Source organism: Elephas maximus, chromosome 10 (genome assembly GCF_024166365.1).
Source record: "Elephas maximus indicus isolate mEleMax1 chromosome 10, mEleMax1 primary haplotype, whole genome shotgun sequence".
Taxonomy (NCBI): Eukaryota; Metazoa; Chordata; class Mammalia; order Proboscidea; family Elephantidae; genus Elephas; species Elephas maximus.
Window position 1 is genome coordinate 64829795 of NC_064828.1, and position 19202 is coordinate 64848996.

The 19202-nt window shown below is 40.4% G+C and overlaps 2 protein-coding genes across 4 annotated transcripts in view; one reads left to right on the top strand and one right to left on the bottom strand.

Annotated features, from left to right (window-relative positions):
- TXNDC16 (thioredoxin domain containing 16) overlaps nt 1-8494 on the bottom strand; it is a 130828-nt gene extending 122334 nt beyond the window's left edge. The window contains exons 1-4 of one of the 3 annotated variants that reach the window (XM_049897805.1): nt 8186-8494; nt 7822-8012; nt 2323-2434; nt 1006-1308 (exon numbers count right to left, since the gene is read on the bottom strand). In XM_049897805.1, coding sequence (XP_049753762.1) covers nt 1006-1168 — 163 coding nt within the window. In that variant the 5' untranslated portion in view covers nt 1169-1308; nt 2323-2434; nt 7822-8012; nt 8186-8494. The remainder of the gene's footprint in view (nt 1-1005; nt 1309-2322; nt 2435-7821; nt 8013-8185) is intronic. The other 2 variants (XM_049897806.1, XM_049897804.1) reach the window with 2 other exon arrangements.
- A 534-nt stretch (nt 8495-9028) lies between these two features.
- Nucleotides 9029-19202, top strand: part of GPR137C (G protein-coupled receptor 137C) — an 81909-nt gene continuing 71735 nt past the window's right edge. Inside the window, exon 1 of the mRNA XM_049897812.1 lies at nt 9029-9475. Within this exon, the coding sequence (XP_049753769.1) occupies nt 9029-9475 (447 nt within the window). The remainder of the gene's footprint in view (nt 9476-19202) is intronic.

Consider the following 19202-nt stretch of genomic DNA (forward strand, 5'->3'; position numbering starts at 1 on the left):
AAGAGGAAGACCTTCAACAAGATGGAATGACACAGTGGCTTTCACAAAGGGCTTAAGCATAATGTTTGTGAGGATGGCGCAGGTCCAGGCAGTGTTTCATTCATGGGGTCGCTATGAGTCGGAACCAACTCAATGGCATATAACAACAACAAAAACAACAAAGGTAGCTAGTAGAAACTTGGATTCACTTCACTTACTAATTCCAGGAATAATACTCCTAAGGCATGAAGACTTAATGGGACCATTACAAGTATTAGTTACATTCAATAGTTATATTAACTAATTCATTGTAATTAATGCTACAGCTAAAGTGGAGTGTTACACTTAAGAATTACTACTACTACATTTTTGGGCATGTTGTCAGGAAGGACCAGGCCCTGGAGAAGGTCATCAAGCTTGGTAGAGCGTCTGTGAAAAAGAAGAAGACCTTGTACGAGATGGACTTATACAGTAGCTGCAACAATGGATTCAAGCATAACAATGATTGTGAGCATGGCGCAGAACCCGGCAGCATTTCGTTCTGTGGTACACAGGGTCGCTATGAGTCGGAACCGACTCAATAGCACCTAACAACAACTACTACATTTAAAGTAAAAAAAAAAAAAACTACTTCTAAATATTTACATAGAAAAAATATGACAAAGTATACTTTCAGAAATAACTAGATAAAATTCAAATGTTGTTATATTAGTAATAGCTAATTCTTATCAAGTACTTACCAGGACCAGCTAACAAGTAAACTCATTTAATTCTCACAACGATATTATAAAGCAAGTACCATTTCCTGATAATAGATGACAAAACAGAGACAAAGAGAAGTTAAATGACTTGACCAAGGCCACAGAGCAAGTCAAGTGGCAGAGTCAGGATTCTGACCCAGGCAGAATATTACAGTAGCAGTGTTATAGTACATATTCATACTAACAGGAAATTTCCACTGACCATACTGATTAAATAGCAATACAAGTATCAGAAGGATCACATTAGAATTTAAAAAACACTTACCAGCTTGACAAAAATAAGCTAAAGAGGCTTTTCCTGGTTGCAATGTACTAAAATACTTCTGAGGACTCAGTTCAGGTAGAGTGACTACAGTTGAATTATTAAAAATGTGCATCATGACAAAAGAGAATCCAACTCTAAATATATTGAAGCTGGAAGACATCATTAGCAGAAATTGTACATGAACAAGAAATTTTGTCTGTTTTGTTCACTGCTGTGTTCTGTTCCCAGGACAATACCTAGCAGAGTTGATGTTCAAGAAAGTTTTGTTGAATAAATCTGTTAAATGAATGAATGAAGTAAAATCTGAAAAAAAAAAAAAAAAAGTTAAGGCATTATTTATATTATTTGGATTTTGCTAGTACTTTACGATTTCTGAGGCCCTGATGGTGTGATGCGTAAGAGCTCAGCGGCTAACTAAAAGCTGGCGGTTTAAATCTACCAGCCGCTCCTTGGAAACTCTATAGGGCAGTTCTACTCTGTCCTATAGGGTCGCTATAAGTCGTAATCGACTTGACAGCAACGGGTTTTGGTTTTTCGGTTACTATTTCTAGTGAAAATTTGAGGGAGGTGACCAATAATGACAGTGATTTGGTAATACTATTATTCATTTTTGATCCTTGCAAAAGCTATGAAAGATACCTGAAATATGCAACACTAAGTATTTCAAGTTTTATAGCTATTTACTAGAATATATTAAACTGTCATTTTTAAGAGCTCAAAAATAAATTCTCAAACATTATTAAATTGATTATTTAAATAGAGCATTTTATCTTTCTCTATTAGAACTGACTTACAATTAATACCCAAACAGTTATTTAGTACCATTAACATGGGAGTGAGACATCCAAAATACATGCCTACTATGGTGGCACAACACTGAAGTGCTCAGCTGCTAACCAAAAGGTTGATGGTTTGAATCCACCCAGAGGCTCCATGGGAGAAAGACCTGGCGATTTGCTCCCGTGAAGACTACAGCCTAGAAACCCTATGGGGTAGTTCTACTCCATCACATGGGGTCACTATGAGTCGAAATTGACTCAACAGCACCTGGCAACGTAACAACAACATATTTGCATTCTTCTTACTTTAAATTCCCTAGAAAATATCTATTAAGACTACTTAAGAATATGCCTTCTAAATATATATTTTTTAATGCTTACAATTTAGATTTCTTTACATAACTTAGAAATTCAAGTATCTTCAAAACCTAAAAAAAATCAATGCCTTTTTTCAACTCATATTTTAATTCAATTCTATTTTCTGGACTCAAGTTTGTTCTATATATGCTCCTCTTATCTTCTTCCATGAAGTACTTACTTCTATGCTGTCCTCTCTATCTGCTGTCAAATATCTTCTCTTTTGCTACTTTCAAATTTCTCTTGAAAAATTTCTTCTTTCAGGAAATTTTTCTACTGATGATCTATATTATCTAAGTTTAAAAGGAGACAGATCAGAAAAACTAGCCTAAATGTAAAAATATCATCAACTTCAAGAAGATAAAGCTACAAGAATAAGTATAGGTGAGAATTTTGAATTTTTTTTTATTTATTTTTATTTCAAACAAAATCTGTATCTTCCAAGCACAGGATCACTATCCTAAAACAGGCAACATGAAAAAAAGGTAAAAATCATTTCTATATACCCATAAGGATGGGGCAGAATCTCTGAATAAAGAATAAAATGATAAGAGAATGAACTGAGGAAATAATCATATTAAATTGGATATTTACTCTGATAATTCAATATTATCAATAAACACATAACACCTTTCCCTAAGGACCAAGTATTCCTAAAACAGGAGTTAATTACTCATTGATTATTTCCTAATAGTTCTGTTCATTAGAGCTAGTTTAGGAGTCCCTGGGTAGCACAAACAGTTAAATGCTCAAATACTAGCCAAAAGGTTGGCAGCTCAAATTCACCCAGAAGCAACTCAGAAGGCAGGCCAAGCGCTCTGCTTCCAAAAAACCCTATGGAGCACAGTACTACTCTGCACACATGGGGTCACCATAAGTCAGAATCAACTCGTTGGCAACTTACAACAACAGAGCTACTTTATATCAAACAGTGAACAAATCTGCCATCAACTTTTAATAATGAGTCAAGAGTTCAAAAACTTAAAGTAGAATAGGGAGTGATCATTTGTAAGACAAAAAACCAAAAACCAAACCCGCTGCTGTCGAGTCAATTCTGACTCACAGCAACTCTAGAGGACACAGCAGATGAGGAAGCAGATAGCCACGTCTTTCTCCCACAGAGTGTTTGATGGGTTGGAACCCCTGACTTTTCAGTTAGCAGTTAACCACCATGCCACCAGGTCTCCTTGAGCATTGTGACAAGTATATAAAGATGTAATTTTAATGGTATAATTAAGGATTATCTTTGACATTATTAATTGATTATACATTATAACCATTTCAAACCAGCCTATTTGAAACGCACTTTACATTAATGGAGATAGTTTAAAATAGGTTATCCACTATTTTCTCTATAGTCCAAGTGGGCGGGATGCGTACATGCCTGAAGCTAAGAGAATAACTACATAATATTCATTACTACAAGAAATAACTGCCACCTAATTAAACTCTAAAAACATTTAAGCAAAACCACAAATGAAATATTGCCGTATAAAATATTTTTCCTAGCCTTCTGGTTACCACTGAATTATTTTAATACTAAATTGGGCATTAGTCTTAACACACTATCCTTTTCCCCTAGAAAGTATTTTGTGGCACCAAAAGGTCTAACTACACATCTGATGATTAAATACTTCCCCACATCTTCTATCTCATTTGACAGATGAGACTATGTATGTGGAAGAACTGTGCATTTCATCAGTTAGAGATAATGGTGGTTATTCTTAAGTACGTCTAGATATAGTAAATTATCAGTAGTACCATCTGCAATTTGTTCCATCTTTGATAAGATTTGACTATTTTTAAAAATTACTTAAAGCAGAGAATACTACCGCATATTCAGCTAGGAGTAGAGTCTACATGGTCATAATAAAATTATCACTGAATAATAGCTTAACCAAAACCATCACACCACATTTGGAAGACATGTGGGAATATGCGGTCAGGGTAGGAAAGGGGATGAAAGAGCTAAAACTTCATCTTTCACAAAGCCAAAATCCATATTTATAGGAAATATAAAGGTAAATGCCAAAAGAAACAATGAACAGTTGAAAGTAATTGTCTTCAAGGAAGAGGAAATCTGGAGGAAGAGGGTGGGAAATGCCAAAGGAACCTGTAAAGTCTTACAAAACCATAGTGTACCTTTTAACTTTGATTTAAAAAGAAGTTATTACTTGCATGTAATCAAATCTCCCATAGCTTCTACTCATGTTTACCCAATCTACCTCTGTAGGTGGGCCTATATGTTTCATGTGCACAGAAAATAAAATGCTTTTTCCCAGAGATATGCTGTCCTCATAAAAAATACCTTAAAACCAAAGAGAAGGCAAGCGTAAGCCGGTAAGGGTGGGAAAAGAGAGTATCAGTGAGAACAGAGCAAAAAGCAAAGATACAGAAGGTATCTGGTGACTTTTTAATCCAGTAATTAGAAAAAACAGTACTTAATGTTTCAAAAATCTAAGTATCAAAACAAACTGATTGGGAGAAATGGGACCTTATTACCTTGGTAGATAGTTCATTATGTGGTAGTTCATTGTTGTTGGCGGTGCCCATGGAGCCAATTTCAAATCGGAGCGACCCCACGTGACAGAATAGAACTGCCCCATAGGGTTTTCTAGACTATAATCTTCATGGGAGCAGATCACCAGGTCTTTCTCCCGTGCAGCTGCTGGGCGGGTTTGAACTACCAACCTTTTGGTTAGCACCCAAGCACTGAACCACTGTGCCACCTGGGCTCTTTGTTAGTTCAACACGTGCCAATACCAAAAGAAAGGGAAAGTCATAGTCAAACGTTTTCCATAACATGTTTTCCAATACCACACACATACAACTCCCAACAACACACAGACTCTTTCCCCTTTGGGCTTGGAAAGGGCCCTCGATTCTTCAGTAGAATGCTCATGACAGAACTGATCGGGGTTAGTAAGATGAAATTTCAGTCTTATCCCTAAACTTAAAACAAGTATGTGTGCACGGGTAATTCAAAACATGGAAAGAAACAACACGTAACTGAGGACAAATACAAAAGGGTAACAAGCACTGTAACAGAGGGTCAGCAAGGCTATAGCTTGCTAATAAGATGTTAAAGGCAACAAGTTTGTTTTGTTCTGCACCAGAATATTGAAAAAGACGTCAGGGAGTAGTGAGGGGAAGTTACTTTTGTTAGTTGCCATCCAGTCAGCTCTGACTCATGGCAACCCGATGTATAACAGAGCAAAACATTGCCCACTCCTGCCCCATCTTCATGATCAGTGGTACATTTGGGTCCATTGTTGCGGACATTGTGTCAATCCATCTCACTGAGGATTTCCCTTGCCTTTACTGGCCCTCCACTTTACCAACCATGATGCCCTTCTCCAGAAATCGATCTCTCCTGATGACATGTTCAAAATAAGCATGTCTAAGTCTTGGATGATATTCTGTGAGCCACAGAATTTTCACAGGTACTTTTCAGGCATAGATTGCCAGGCCATTCTTTCTAGTCTTAGTCTGGAAATTCCACTGCAAACCTGTCCATCATGGATGACCCTGCTGATACTAGAAATACCAGTGGCTTAGCTGTCATCATCATAGCAACAACATTCAGGCCACCACAGTATGACAAATTGATAGACGGGTGGTGGGAGAAGTACTTCGAAATACAGGAAAATACTGGTCTTTCTGCTAGTAAAGGGGGTAGGAGGAATTGCTTGTGTTCATTAGGTGGATCCAGTAGCTCATTGCCCTCACCAGCTAGATAAATCCTGTTTTGGAATTAGGTCCTATGTACAATAATACTTGGGACATAGTCCTTCTGTTTTTAAATGTCTGAAAGACTACTGTGCTAGAGTAATCTGTCCCTCTAGAACAACAATAATCAGCCATTGTGCATCTGGTCATATTTCAGATTCTAGAATTTTTGGCAGCAAACTATTCCAGGAGACTCTTGGTTAGTTCTCCCTGTATAGGTCTAAAGTCCCCTTATGATTAACCATGAAATTAACGGCTTTCCCCCTCAGGAAAAAGAGAAAATTAACAACTGTAACCATTAAACAAATTATTCCAAGATCTGTGGGCACCATTCTCTGAGAAAAAGATACATTGTGTTATTTTGCAACAAATGGGGCATAAAATGCTTACAAAGTTCCTGTAAGAACCTTCTGTCAAAAATTAGCTTACTTACACTTTACTGTTGCAACCGAAGAACAGTGAGAGACCTGCTCATTGAACCAGCCTCAAATGTTGATTAGATCTCAATACAGCTTATTTAAGACCAAGGGAGGCAAAAAAAAAAAAGAGTCAACTCTCAGCAGCTGAGGCAAAACCCTCTGTCTTCACAATGAAGGAGCAAGAAGGGGGCAATCCAGACTTACTCTGACACATAAAAAAATGAAAAATTAAAAAATTCTCACAAGCAAAGCCCTAACATTAGTGTGGGTACTACAGATACTGTTTACTATCACTTTGAGCAGAGAACATAAGGGAAACATATTTCCTGATCAAAGACTATCCATGACCTAAAGCCTTCACCATGTTGATTATGGAAGACACAAAAACAGAACATCCAGAGAATAGGAGTGACTTGATTTTGTCAAGTGCCTAAAATCACATAAATGTGATTTTACATTTAATCAATGTGCTTAAGCACCTACCTGCAATCAGTTACCTCAACTGCTGTCCTGAACACTCTATTCCCCATTTTAATAGAACTGTGTACTGCCCTAACCACACTCACTGAGAGTCCATGAAGTGAAGTTCACAAGCTCCAATAAAAGTGAGATCCTTCTCTAAATCACTGACGTTGTTGTTAGTTGCTGTCATGTCAGTTCTGACTCATGATGATCCTATGTATGCAGAGTAGAATTGCTCCAGAGGGTTTTCAAGGCTGTGATCATTCGGAAGCAGATCAACATGCCCCCTCTTTTGAGGCGCCTCTGGGTGGGTTCAAACCATCAACCTTTCAGCTAGTAGTCTAGCGCCTAACCATTTGTGCTGCCCAGGTTTAGTCCTGTTAACTTCTTACTGCAAGTTGTACAGTGCCCTAAGGTGCACTGCACAGCCTGCTCAGCTGAATGTTTTATCTGACAGACGCCCCCATTGCCAGCCCTACAGATCTATCACTATTTGTCAACACATCTATAAAGAATCCAAACCTTATCAGTGTATGGTCCCTGGGTGAACTACTGTCCCAGAATCCTGAGTACGAAAACAGACTTTAGAGCTCCCTGTGGAACATTCAGTAGGAAAGAAGGGAGTAACATCCATCCTACGCAAAAGCATTTGTACAAAGGATGATGAGTTAGGGAGGGATGGGTTTTGGCTTCTGCAGTACATGTAGCAACGTCTTTCGGAGGGATACTGAATTCAATCTAAGAACACAAATTTCCTCTTCATTTTGCACTACTTTGCTCATTTTATTATCAAACAAACAAAAAAGGCCAACAAATTTTATTTGCCAGCCCAAATTCCTTGGGAGATCTATTTATTCCTCATTTATTCACAGCAGTAACATAATATAGCATTTATTTTACATCTCTCTCAGTCCCAGAGAATGCACGCGGAATTTAAAAAGCAGACTATTCTACTACTTCTCTTGATATTCAAAGACTAACGCTTCTGTTTCTGCCTTTTTTTTCTAACTTTATGCCTTAAGCATCTTTCCAAAATCTGAGTTTCAAACTACCGCCTACCCCCTACTCACAGAGAGCTTCAGTAGCCATTTCATCCTAATACCACTCTTCCTGGAGAGACAGATTCCGAGGGAGGGAAGGGTTTTTTACTTGGAGTTTCGGTTCGCATCTCTCATCAATGTAGGGCTCACGTCCGGGACGTAGTAATGTGGTGAAGTCACTGTATCATCTTAACCCTAGAAGCTTTTTCCTGCAGCTCACGCTAGAGGGGGAAAAAGAAAGAAGGAAAGAAAAATGCTCCTCAGGCAGATGCAGAGGCGGGCGAGTCCAGCTCGGAGATGGGGTCCTTGCTGGAGGAAAGTCGCCTGGCCTCAATCTGTGTCCCCGCAGGCAGAAATCACAGCCCTCGCCTGAAGGACCCGCGCTGCCACCTACCTGCCCGAGACCTGAGTGCAAGACCTGCGGGCAAGGACCCGGGCTGTCGCCGCGGACGCGCGGCCGACGGTTGCTGCCACACAGGAGGCAGAAGGCAGGGTGGTGCTCGGCTCGGCAGGGCCTGGCTAGGCCCAGCTCGCCCGACAGCCCCGAGCCGCGTCGCCCACCTGCGCCTGCAGCCGCCACTCACTAAACGAAGTGGGCCTCCTGGGCAAAAACTACCGGAGGCGCCTCTCCCTCCTCGTGCTCTCTAAGCAGGGGGGGGGGCGCTCCAGCCAATGGCAAGCGCAAATGGAGGAGCAAGCACCGCCCCAGGTGACAGACGAGGACAGAATCTTCCCGCCCGCGCGAGAGGGCAGAGCAGTTGCTGGGCCAATCAGCAGCGTGGGTGGGAAGTGAAGGGGAGGGAGAAAGTAGGGAAAGAGGAAACCCAATCAGATCTTGAGACACTCGAGCGACGGGTCCTGCGGCCTCTGGCCTTCCGAGCGCGGCGCTCAGGGGGCGTGCCCGCCTGGGCCAATCGGCACGAGCCCACTGTGCGGAGCGAGCGCCTCAAATGCTCGGGTTTCTCAGCTGATTGTCTCCAGCCGAGAGTTGTTTTTTGCAGCTACCGAGTCGAGCCGCAGCAGGAGGAGCCGAGACCCCCGGGGGGCGGGCGGCGGGAGGCGGGGTTGGGGGAGCCGCGGCTGCTCAGCGCGGGGCTCCGGATCCCGTCATAGCTCTTCCTGGGGTTGGCGGCTGGGGTGGGTGGGGGGTAAGGGGGAAATCCTTCTCCCCCTCGACGGCGACTCCGAGTCCGGCCCCTTTCTTCCCGCTCTCCCTCGCCCTCCCACCAGTCCCCTCATGAGGGTGCCCCTGCCGGGTCCCGCGGCCGCCGCCGCCGCCCCGGCGGCCGGCCGCGGGCCCTCGACGCCCGGCGGAGGCGGCGAGGGCGGAGGCGCCGTCGCTGCTGCCTCAGGCGCCGCGGTGCCCGGCTCGGTGCAGTTGGCGCTGAGCGTCCTGCACGCCGTGCTCTACGCCGCGCTCTTCGCCTTTGCCTACCTGCAGCTGTGGCGGCTGCTCCTGTACCGCGAGCGGCGGCTCAGTTACCAGACCCTCTGCCTCTTCCTCTGTCTCCTGTGGGCAGCGCTCAGGACCACCCTCTTCTCTGCCGCCTTCTCCCTCAGCGGCTCCCTGCCCCTGCTCCGGCCGCCTGCTCACCTGCACTTCTTCCCGCACTGGCTGCTCTACTGCTTCCCCTCCTGTCTCCAGTTCTCCACTCTCTGTCTCCTCAACCTCTACCTGGCGGAGGTAAGGCGGGAGGACCGGCATGCGGGCCCGGGCGGGTGAACGGGGGCGCCTGGATCCTCGGACCGAGGCCCGGGGGAGGGGAACAGTGGGAGGCTGACTGGAGACCAGCCTGGGGAAACAGGCACGCCTGGAGTGTGCACCGATGTTTTCGCCTAAACTTAAGCAGCTGATTGACTCGGTTACTGAGGGGCCTGGGAGGGGGGCTGCGAGTAAGAGTGTATGTGTTCTGACAACTTAAAACAGCAAAACAACCCTTTGTTCAGTGTTCTGGCCCTCTTAAGGTAAGGCGTTGGTGGCACCAACAAAGTGGCATCGCAAGAAGTAGCAGCCCCAGTAGCTCTGCCGAAGCTGGACTGTGTTGAGGGGGATTGGATGCTGAGGTAGCAGCAGCCCTGCTGAAGCTGGACTGCTGCCAGCCATTACGTCACCAGGCAGAGCTGTTCCTCTGCTATTGTTGCTGCGTTTCTTTTATTAGAAGCTTATATTCCCTCCTGCATCTCCTTTCCTGTGGCTCGTTAAGCCTCACACAAATGCCGTTCAATAGTTCTCCAACAGGGTTAATAATCAATAACCAATGCTGAGGGTCAGTATAAGGATCTCCATAAAGCCCTTTATTTCTGCCCCAGTTGCTTCATGCTGTGGCAGTTTATCCTACCTTTTACAGCCCAGTCTTGGAGTTAGTTAATAAAGAAAATATTAGCTTAACCTGTGCCTATTGCAGAAACAAACCACCAAACTGTTTTTGGCAATAACTTGTTTAATAGCTGGAACCTAATCACACCCCCTTTCTCTTTTATGGGAATTGCTGGTTGGGTTGCTTTGTTCTGCAGCACTTAGGTATTTGACCCATTTCAAACAGATTTGGGAGTGTAAAGTTGTCAATCATGTGTGAGCTAGTGATATTTACACCACAGTATTTTGAGAAATGCTCAAAAAAATCCCCCTCCCCCCCACAAAAAAAATAGCTTGAGGAGGAAGGAACAAGGTGACATCATATGCTTAATACTCATATAGAATAATATTGGTCTATGCAGCTAATCTGAAAAGCTTTTGGAAGTGATGAGAATTAACATAGTTCTAAGCAAAAGTAAAAAAAATTGATACATATTCAGTGTTTATATTTCTTGCACAAACCAACTCTTCCTTAAAAGACAGGAAATAGAATGTATAATTTTAAAATCACGCAGTCATTACTTCAGCTTTTTATCACACTAAAAACAACAGTTGAAAATAAGTAACAAAACTAACTTTATTTTCCTTCCCCATCCTTGGGCAACCCAAGTAATAAAGAAAAAAAAAAGTAATACAATGACAAAAACCCACACAGTAAGAAGCAGAGATAAAAGGCATGAGTAATCATAAATAATCATGACATAGTCATGTAACTGATTTGACTATCTTCTGATCTTCCACATGTTGTTTAAGTAATTGTAATATTTCTGTCATTTACAGTTAAACTGATACACTGTGTTTTCACTGCCCTTATTTCTGGTAGAAGGATACCAGTGAGCTTTACTGTAGCTTTTCCAGTAAACCATTTGCTGTAGTCAGGTCCAGTCCATGAAATCCCATCTGTGTCAGAGTAGAACTCTGCTCCGTAGGGTTTTCAGTGGCTGAGTTTTTGCAAAGCTCCGTATTTTTACACCCCCCTCCCCCAGGTATTTTCGTAAGAGCTGATATGCCAATTTTTTTTAACATGTTGCTGTGAAAAAATTAAACATAGCGTGCTTCCAGAAATACCTTGGGGAGGGGGGCATGACTGACAAATGAACAAGGTGCACGTTTTTTGCTAGGCCTTTCTTCCCAGGTACCTCTGGGTGGACTCAGACCACGAGCCTTTCAGTTAGCAGCTCATTGACTGTTTGCACTACCCAGAGACTCCATTCTAGGTTTAACCAAAATCAAACCAAGCCCGTTGTGTTGTTAGGCGCCCTCGAGTCGGTTCCGACTCATAGCGACCCTATGCACAACAGAACAAAACACTGCCTGGTCCTGTGCCATCTTTATAATCGTTATGCTTGAGCTCGTCGTTGCAGCTATGGTGTCAGTCCACCTCGTTGAGGGTCTTCCTGTTTTCTGCTGACTCAGTACTTTGCCAAGCATGATGTCCTTCTCCAGGGACTGATCCCTCCTGACAACATGTCCAAAGTATGTGAGATGCACTCTTGCCAACTTTGATTCTAAGGAGCGTTCTGGTTGTACTCTCCCCAAGACAGATTTGTTCGTTCTTTTGGCAGGCCATGGTATATCCAATATTCTTCTCCAACACCACAATTCAAAGGCATCAGTTCTTCTTTGGTCTTCCTTATTCATTGTCCAGTTTTCACATGCATATGTTGTGATTGAAAATACCATGGCTTGGGTCAGGCGCACCTTAGTCTTCAAGGTGACATCCCTCGTTTTCAACACTTTAAAGAGGTCCTTTGCAGCAGATTTGCCCAATGCAATGGGTCTTTTGATTTCTTGACTGCTGCTTCTATGGCTTTATTGTGGATCCAAGTAAAATGAAATCCTTGACAACTTCAATCCTTTCTCCGTTAATCATGATGTTGCTTATTGGTCCAGTTGTGAGGATTTTTATTTTATGTTGAGGTGCAAGCCATATTGAAGGCTGTGGTCTTTGATCTTCATTAGTAAGTGCTTCAAGTCCTTTTCACTTGCTGCAAGCAAGATTATGTCATCTGCATAATGCAGTTGTTAGTCTTCCTCAAATCCTGATGCACCGTTCTTCATACAGTCCAGCTTCTCAGATTATTTGCTCAGCATACAAATTGAATAGGTATGGTGAAATGATACAACCCTGAAGCACACCTTTCCTCACTTTAAACCAATCAGTATCCCCCTGTTTTGTCCGAACAACTGCCTCTTAATTTATATAAAGGTTCCTCATGAGCACAATTAAATGTTCTGGAATTCCTCCCATTCTTCGCAATGTTATCCATAATTTGTTATGATCCACACAGTCGAATGCCTTTGCATAGTCAATAAAACATCCTTCTGGTATTCTCAGCTTTCAGCCAGGATCTATCTAACATCAGCAATGATATCCTCGGTTCCACGTTGTCTTTTGAAACCAGCCTGTTGTAGTTGAGTCAATTCCAACTCATAGCAACTCTGTAGTTCAGAGTAGAACTGCCCCATAGGGTTTCCAAGGAGTGGCTGGTAGATCCGAACTGACGACCTTTTGGTTAGCGGCCGAGCTCTTAACCATGGTGCCACCAAGGCTCCAACTCTAGGTTTAGATATAGTTAATTTACAAGACAGTAACTGGAAGCCTTATGCCATGAGCATCAGATAACTTGTTTTTCCCCTTTACAACATGATGTATGAAATGATATTGATGGTTCACTGTAAGATGGTTGGTGGATGTTTCCTAAAGTGGCTGCACACCCTTTTTACTTTTTTATTGAAGTATAATGTACCATAAAGTATACAGATCTTAAGTGTACAGCTAGGTGAAATTTTATCATAGTTGGGTATCCATGTTACCACCAGCAGCTTAAGATACAGAATACTTCCAGTCCCTTAGAAGGTTCCCTTGTGCCTTCTCCCAGTAAATACCTCTTACCCTAAGGTAAACACGAGGTGGCTAAACACTATCTGGCTAAAAACTAATAGAAAAAAAAAAAAAAACAGCTGATTTTTAAGCTCAAAATTCTAAAAGTGTGCTTCTTCAGCATGAAATACACAGAGTATATTCCATTTTGAGACTTTTGATTGGTAATATTCCAAGCTAGTGAGGAATTTAAGTGTCTAAAAATCTTGTTAAATGAATCTCATTTGTGTGTTGTAAGAAAAGCAATAAAACTATTAACCTAGAAAATATAACTTGGAAAGAAGTAGGGCTAACACGGTTTTCTTTTACACTGTCTCTTAAAAAGGATGTAGGTTTATCTTTTTATAATCAAACTAGCAATTTTAAGATGCATGAATGTACTTAGAAAAATTTTCAGTTTTTTGGAGGACCTGTTTAAAAAGAGAGATCCTAACCAGAAATCATTTCTCTATTCATTAGAGAAAATCCAGAGGAACATGTATTTAAAAGAATTTGGTAATTCAAATTTTTATATAAATTCCAAGTAACTGGAACTACACTTCCATTGACCATTCTGAGTTAATCAAACTTTTCCCAGTGAATTCTTCATGTTAGAGCAAAGTGGTAGGGAAAGTTTATGTGGTAACAAATACAAAACTTCACTGATGTGCAATTTTTTTTTTAACCAAAAGGCCCTATATCTTTTTGAGTAGTTGTACTTATTAATTACCAGTCACTGTGTCTTCACTGTCCTGTCAAATACCAAGTCCATTTTGCTTTAGATTTGTTTGAAGTATTTGGTGTATCTGTTTCTCACTAACTGGAAATCTTCTAATTTTAAGGACTTAATTTTAAAGAACTATGAATTGGTATAAAATAAAGCTAGTAAAAAAAAAATACTACTTGAATACACTTTGGTAGGTCTTCTAAAACTGGTGAGTTTTCAAAAAGTTAAGGCTGCCTGAACCACTCTTATTCTTAGTATACACTTGAATGGAATTGAGATAAGCGGAAGTGGCCCTTTCTGACACTCTGAAACAATTAGGCTTTTCAACTTATATTTAGCCTCCTGGAAGCAGGTAGTTAAAAAAAAAAAAAAAAAACTGTGCAAATCTAAAAGTGTCTATTGAACTTTCTCTGCTGGGATCAGTAGAACATGAACCTTTACCAGAGAAGACTTGGAAGTCTTTAAACTGATTATCTAATAAAACTGGTGCTATCTACCATTGGAGCTCTGTTGGCACAGTGGTTAAGAGCTTGGCTGCTAACCAAAAGTTCAGCAGTTCGAATCTACCAGCTGCTCCTTGGAAAACCTATGGAGCAGTTCTACTCTGTCCTATAGGGTAGCTATGAGTCAGACTCGACTTGACGGCATCAGTTTTATCCACCATTAGAATATTTGTAGTTGTTGTTGTTTGGTGGCATTGAGTCGACTCTGACTCATAGGGTTTCCATGCACAACAGAAAGAAACACTGCCCAATCCTGTGCCATCCTCACAGTCATTGCTATGTTTGAGCCCATTGTTGCAGACACTGTGACAGTCCATCTCACTGAGGGTCTTCCTTTTTTTTTGCTGACCCTCTACCAAGCATAACGTCCTTCTCTAAGGGCTTGGTCCCTTCTGATAACATGTACAAAGTACGTGAGGTAAATTCTTGCCATCCTTGTTTCTAATGAGCATTCTGGGTGTACTTCTTCCAAGACAGATTGGTTCATTCTTCTGGCAGTCCATGATATATTCAGTATTCTTCACCAACACCGTAATTCAAAGGCATCAATTCTTTGGCCTTCTTTATTCACTGTATAGCTTTTGCATGCATATGAAATAAAAAATAAAATTTTTTTTTTTTCTTGAGGTGATTGAAAATACAAAATCTTGGGTCAGGTGCACCTTAATCCTCAAGGTGATTGTCTTAGTCGTCTAGTGCTCCTATAACAGGAATACTGCAAGTGGATGGTTTTAACACAGAAAAATTTATTTTTTCACGGTCTAGTAGGCTAGAAGTCCAAATTCAAGGTGTCAACTCCAGGGGAAGGCTTTCTCTGTATGTCGGCTCTGGAGGAAGGTCCTTGTCATCAGTCTTCTCCCAGACTAGGTGCTTCTCCATGCAGGTCCAAAGGACGCACTCTGCTCTCGGCACTGCTTTCTTGGTGGTATAAGGTCCCCCTGTGTCTCTGCTCTCTTCTCTCTATCTCAAAAGGATTGGCTCAAGACACAATCCAATATTGTAGATTGAGTCCTGCCTCGTTAACATAACTGCCGCCTATCCCATCACATTAGCATCATAGAGGTAGGATTTACAACACACAAGAAAGTCACATCAGATGACAAAATGGTGGACAATCACACAATACTAGGAATCATGGCCTAGCCAAATTGATACACATATTTTGGGGGGGCACAATTCAATCCATAACAGTGATATCTTTGTTTTTTTAACACTTTAAAGAACTCTTTTGCAGCAGATTTGCCCAGTACAATACATCATCTGATTTCTTGACTGCTGTTTCCATGGGTGTTGACTGTGGATCCGAGTAAAATGAAATCCTTGACAACTTCAGTCTTTTCTCCATTTATCATGATGTTGCTTCTTGGTCCAGTTGTGAGGATTTCTGTTTTCTTTATGTTGTACTGTAATTCCTACTGAAGGCTGTATAGTCTTTGATCTTCATCAGTAGGTGCTTCAAGTCCTCTTCACTTTCAGCAAGCAAGGTTGTGTCACCTGCCTTTGCAGGTTGTTAATGAGTCTTCCTGCAATTCTGATGTTGCGTTCTTCTTCATATAGTCCAGCTTCTCGGATTATTTGCTCAGCATACATATTGAATAAGTTTGGTGAAAGAATACAACCGTGACACACAACTTTCCTGGTTTTAAACTATGCCGTATCCTCTTGTTTTGTTCAAGCAACTGCCTCTCAGTCTATTAAAACATTCAAAAGTACTTAAAAGAAGAGTTGATATTATACTATCTTTGGGGTGTTGTGATGCATGCCAAATTCAATGAGTTCATCTTAGAGGTTCACATTGACATTTTTCTTGCAATTCCATAACATGAGTGCCAGTTGCTTAATTAGGATAAAATAAAGTGACTTAGTCACAATGCCAATAGAGCTAGGAAAAAATCTTAAGTCTTAAACATTCATAGATGCTATCATTGTCCCTGCCAATGGATCTATTCTTCCAGGTATTGGTGGCACTTCAAACAACATGCAGTTCAATTTACAGGATCATTGGTTTTGTGATGTTCAAAAGTATTCCATTTTACTTTTAGTGCAAAAGAAAAAAAAATTGTGTAACTTTCAAAGTGGAAGGGATGAAAATGTGGGTGGTAGAGTGAGAGTAGAATTCATCCAGAATAAAGTAACATTTTTTTTTTTTATTAGAAAGGTTGAATTAACAAGTACAAAAGTTAAAAAATAAAGTATTTCAGTCAGTATTATAAATTCAACACTGGCATAAAAAAGAAATTTGTCATGCTGCATTTAAAAAACTCAGCTATATGCTATTTACAAGACATACTCCTAAAACTTTTCACCTAAAACAAGGGCATAAATGATTAGAGTAAAAGCAGGGGAAAATGCCATGCTAACCAAAAGGAACGAAAAGTTAACAAAACTTCAAAGAGAAATTGACAAATCTAATGTTTTATCAGAAGAGTTTAGCATACATCATTGATAGATCAAACAGACAAAATCAATAATATCAAACAGATCAATAACAAATACAAAAAAAAAAAAGGTATATAGAACACTGTCCAACAAGCAGATATACTTTATTTTCATGAACACTTGGAGAACTTTTTTTTTGTTAACCACATGTTATAGCATTAAGCAAGATTCAACAAATTACAGGCCTTGAGACGTAGTGAATTAGAGTGCATCTCAACCATCTACAGCTATGTGACCTTGGACAAGTTATAAAGTGTGTGCCTGTTACCACATTTCTAAAATTGCAGTTAATAATGTCTACCGTACTGGATTGTTGTGAGGACTAAGTGATACTAAATTCAGACGAAGATACTATGAAAAATTATTGCAAATATCTATCATGAAGATACATGGAAAAATCTTTAGGAAATCAAATAAAAAATATATAAAAGTGTAACAATGTAGCCAAGTAGAATTATCCCAAGAAAATGACATTGGTTTAATATTAAAATACCAGTGTAATAATATTGCAGTACGAACTGTCTTCATTTGTAGATTATATGAATCACCAGGTGTAAAATTCTAATTTACAAAGACCTACTAGAACTGATACATAAATTTACTAAGCTTGCAAGATTTAATTGTATTTTTATACACTGGCAGAAAAAAATTGGAGAATGAAATAACGAATACCAATTCCATTTTTAATAGTGCCAAAAATTTAAATGCCTAAAAATAAGTGTAATAAGGGATTTGCAAGACTTCCACAATAATAAAACATTCCTGAAATTAAAGGCCTAAGTAAATAGAAAAATATACATTATTCAAGAATTAGAAGACTCATTATTTTTGAGATGTCATTTCTCCTCAAATTGACCTACAGAGTCAATGCCTAGTAAAATCTGAGCAGAATTTTTTTTAATAATTTTTATTGTGCTTTAAGTGAAAGTTCACAATTCAAATCAGTCTGTCACACAAAAACCCATGTACACCTTGCTACACACCCAATTACTCTCCCGCTAATGAGACAGCCTGCTGTCTCCCTCCACTCTCTCTTTGTGTCCTTTTCACCAGCTTCTAACCCCCTTTACCCTCTCATCTCCCCTCCAGGCAGGAGATGCCAACATAGTTTCAAGTGTCCACCTGATCCAAGAAGCTCACTCCTCACCAGCATCCCTCTCCAACCCAATGTCCAGTCCAATCCATGTCTGAAGAGTTGGCTTTGGGAATGGTTCCTGTCCTGGGCCAACAGAAGGTCTGGGGGCCATGACCACCAAGGTCCTTTCAGTCTCAGACCATTAAGTCTGGTCTTATGAGAATTTGGGGTCTGCATCCCACTGCTCTCCTGCTCCCTCAGGGGTTCTCTATTGTTCCCTGTCAGGGTAGTCATCAGTTGTAGCCAGGCACCATCTAGTTCTTCTGGTCTCAGGATGATGTAGTCACTGGTTCATGTGACCCTTTCTGTCTCTTGGGCTCGTAATCGCCTTGTGTCCTTGGTGTTCTTCATTCTCCTTTGTTCCAGGTGGGTTGAGACCAATTGATGCATACTAGATGGCTGCTTGATAGCATTTAAGACCCCAGATGCCACTCTTCAAAGTAGAATGCAGAATGTTTTGTTAATAGATTTTATTGTGAGCAGAATTTTTTGGTAGCAGTTTCCAAAATGATTTAAAAATGTGTGTGGAGATGCAAAGGATTTACAACAGCCAAAACGATTTTGAAAAAGAACAAAATTGGAAGATCACACTACCTGATTTCAAGAATTACTATAAAGATATAGTAACCAAGACAATACTAGGCAATCAAGTAATACTGGGGAAAGTATAGATAGATAGACCAATGCAGCAGAATAAAGAATCCAGACATATATACTCAACTGGTTTTTGACAGAAGTGCCAAGGTAATTCATTGGGGAAAGGAAAGTTTTTCAACAAATGATGCTGGAGTAATTCGATATCCATGTGGGAGAAAATGAACATTGATTCTTACCTCATACCATACATAAAAGTTAACATAGACCAAAATGTAAAAGCTAAAACTTCTAAAAGAAAACAGGAGAAAATCTTTCTGATCTTGGAGGAAGCAAAGATTTCTTAGATAGGAAACAAAAAGCATAAATCATGTAAAAAATTGACAAATGAGATTTTATCAAAATTAAGAACTTTTCTTTTTTGAAAGACAGATAATGAAAACACAAGTTGCAGACTGGGAGAAAATATTTGCAGCAGATATATCTGGCAAAAGACTTGTATTTAGGGGTTTTACAATTCAATAATAAGATAATCCAATAAAAATGGATGAAAGATTTGAGCAGACACTTCACCAAAGAAGATATACAAATTTCCAAGAAGCACATGAAAAAATGCTCAAATTCATTAATCATCAGGAAAATGAAAATGGCAACCACAATGAGACACCACTACACATCCAGTAGAAAGACTAAGGAGACGGGCCATACCTAGCATTGGCAAAATTGTGAATTAATTGCAACTCATATGCTGATTGTGGGAATATAAAGTTTTGCAACCACTCTGGGAAATAGTT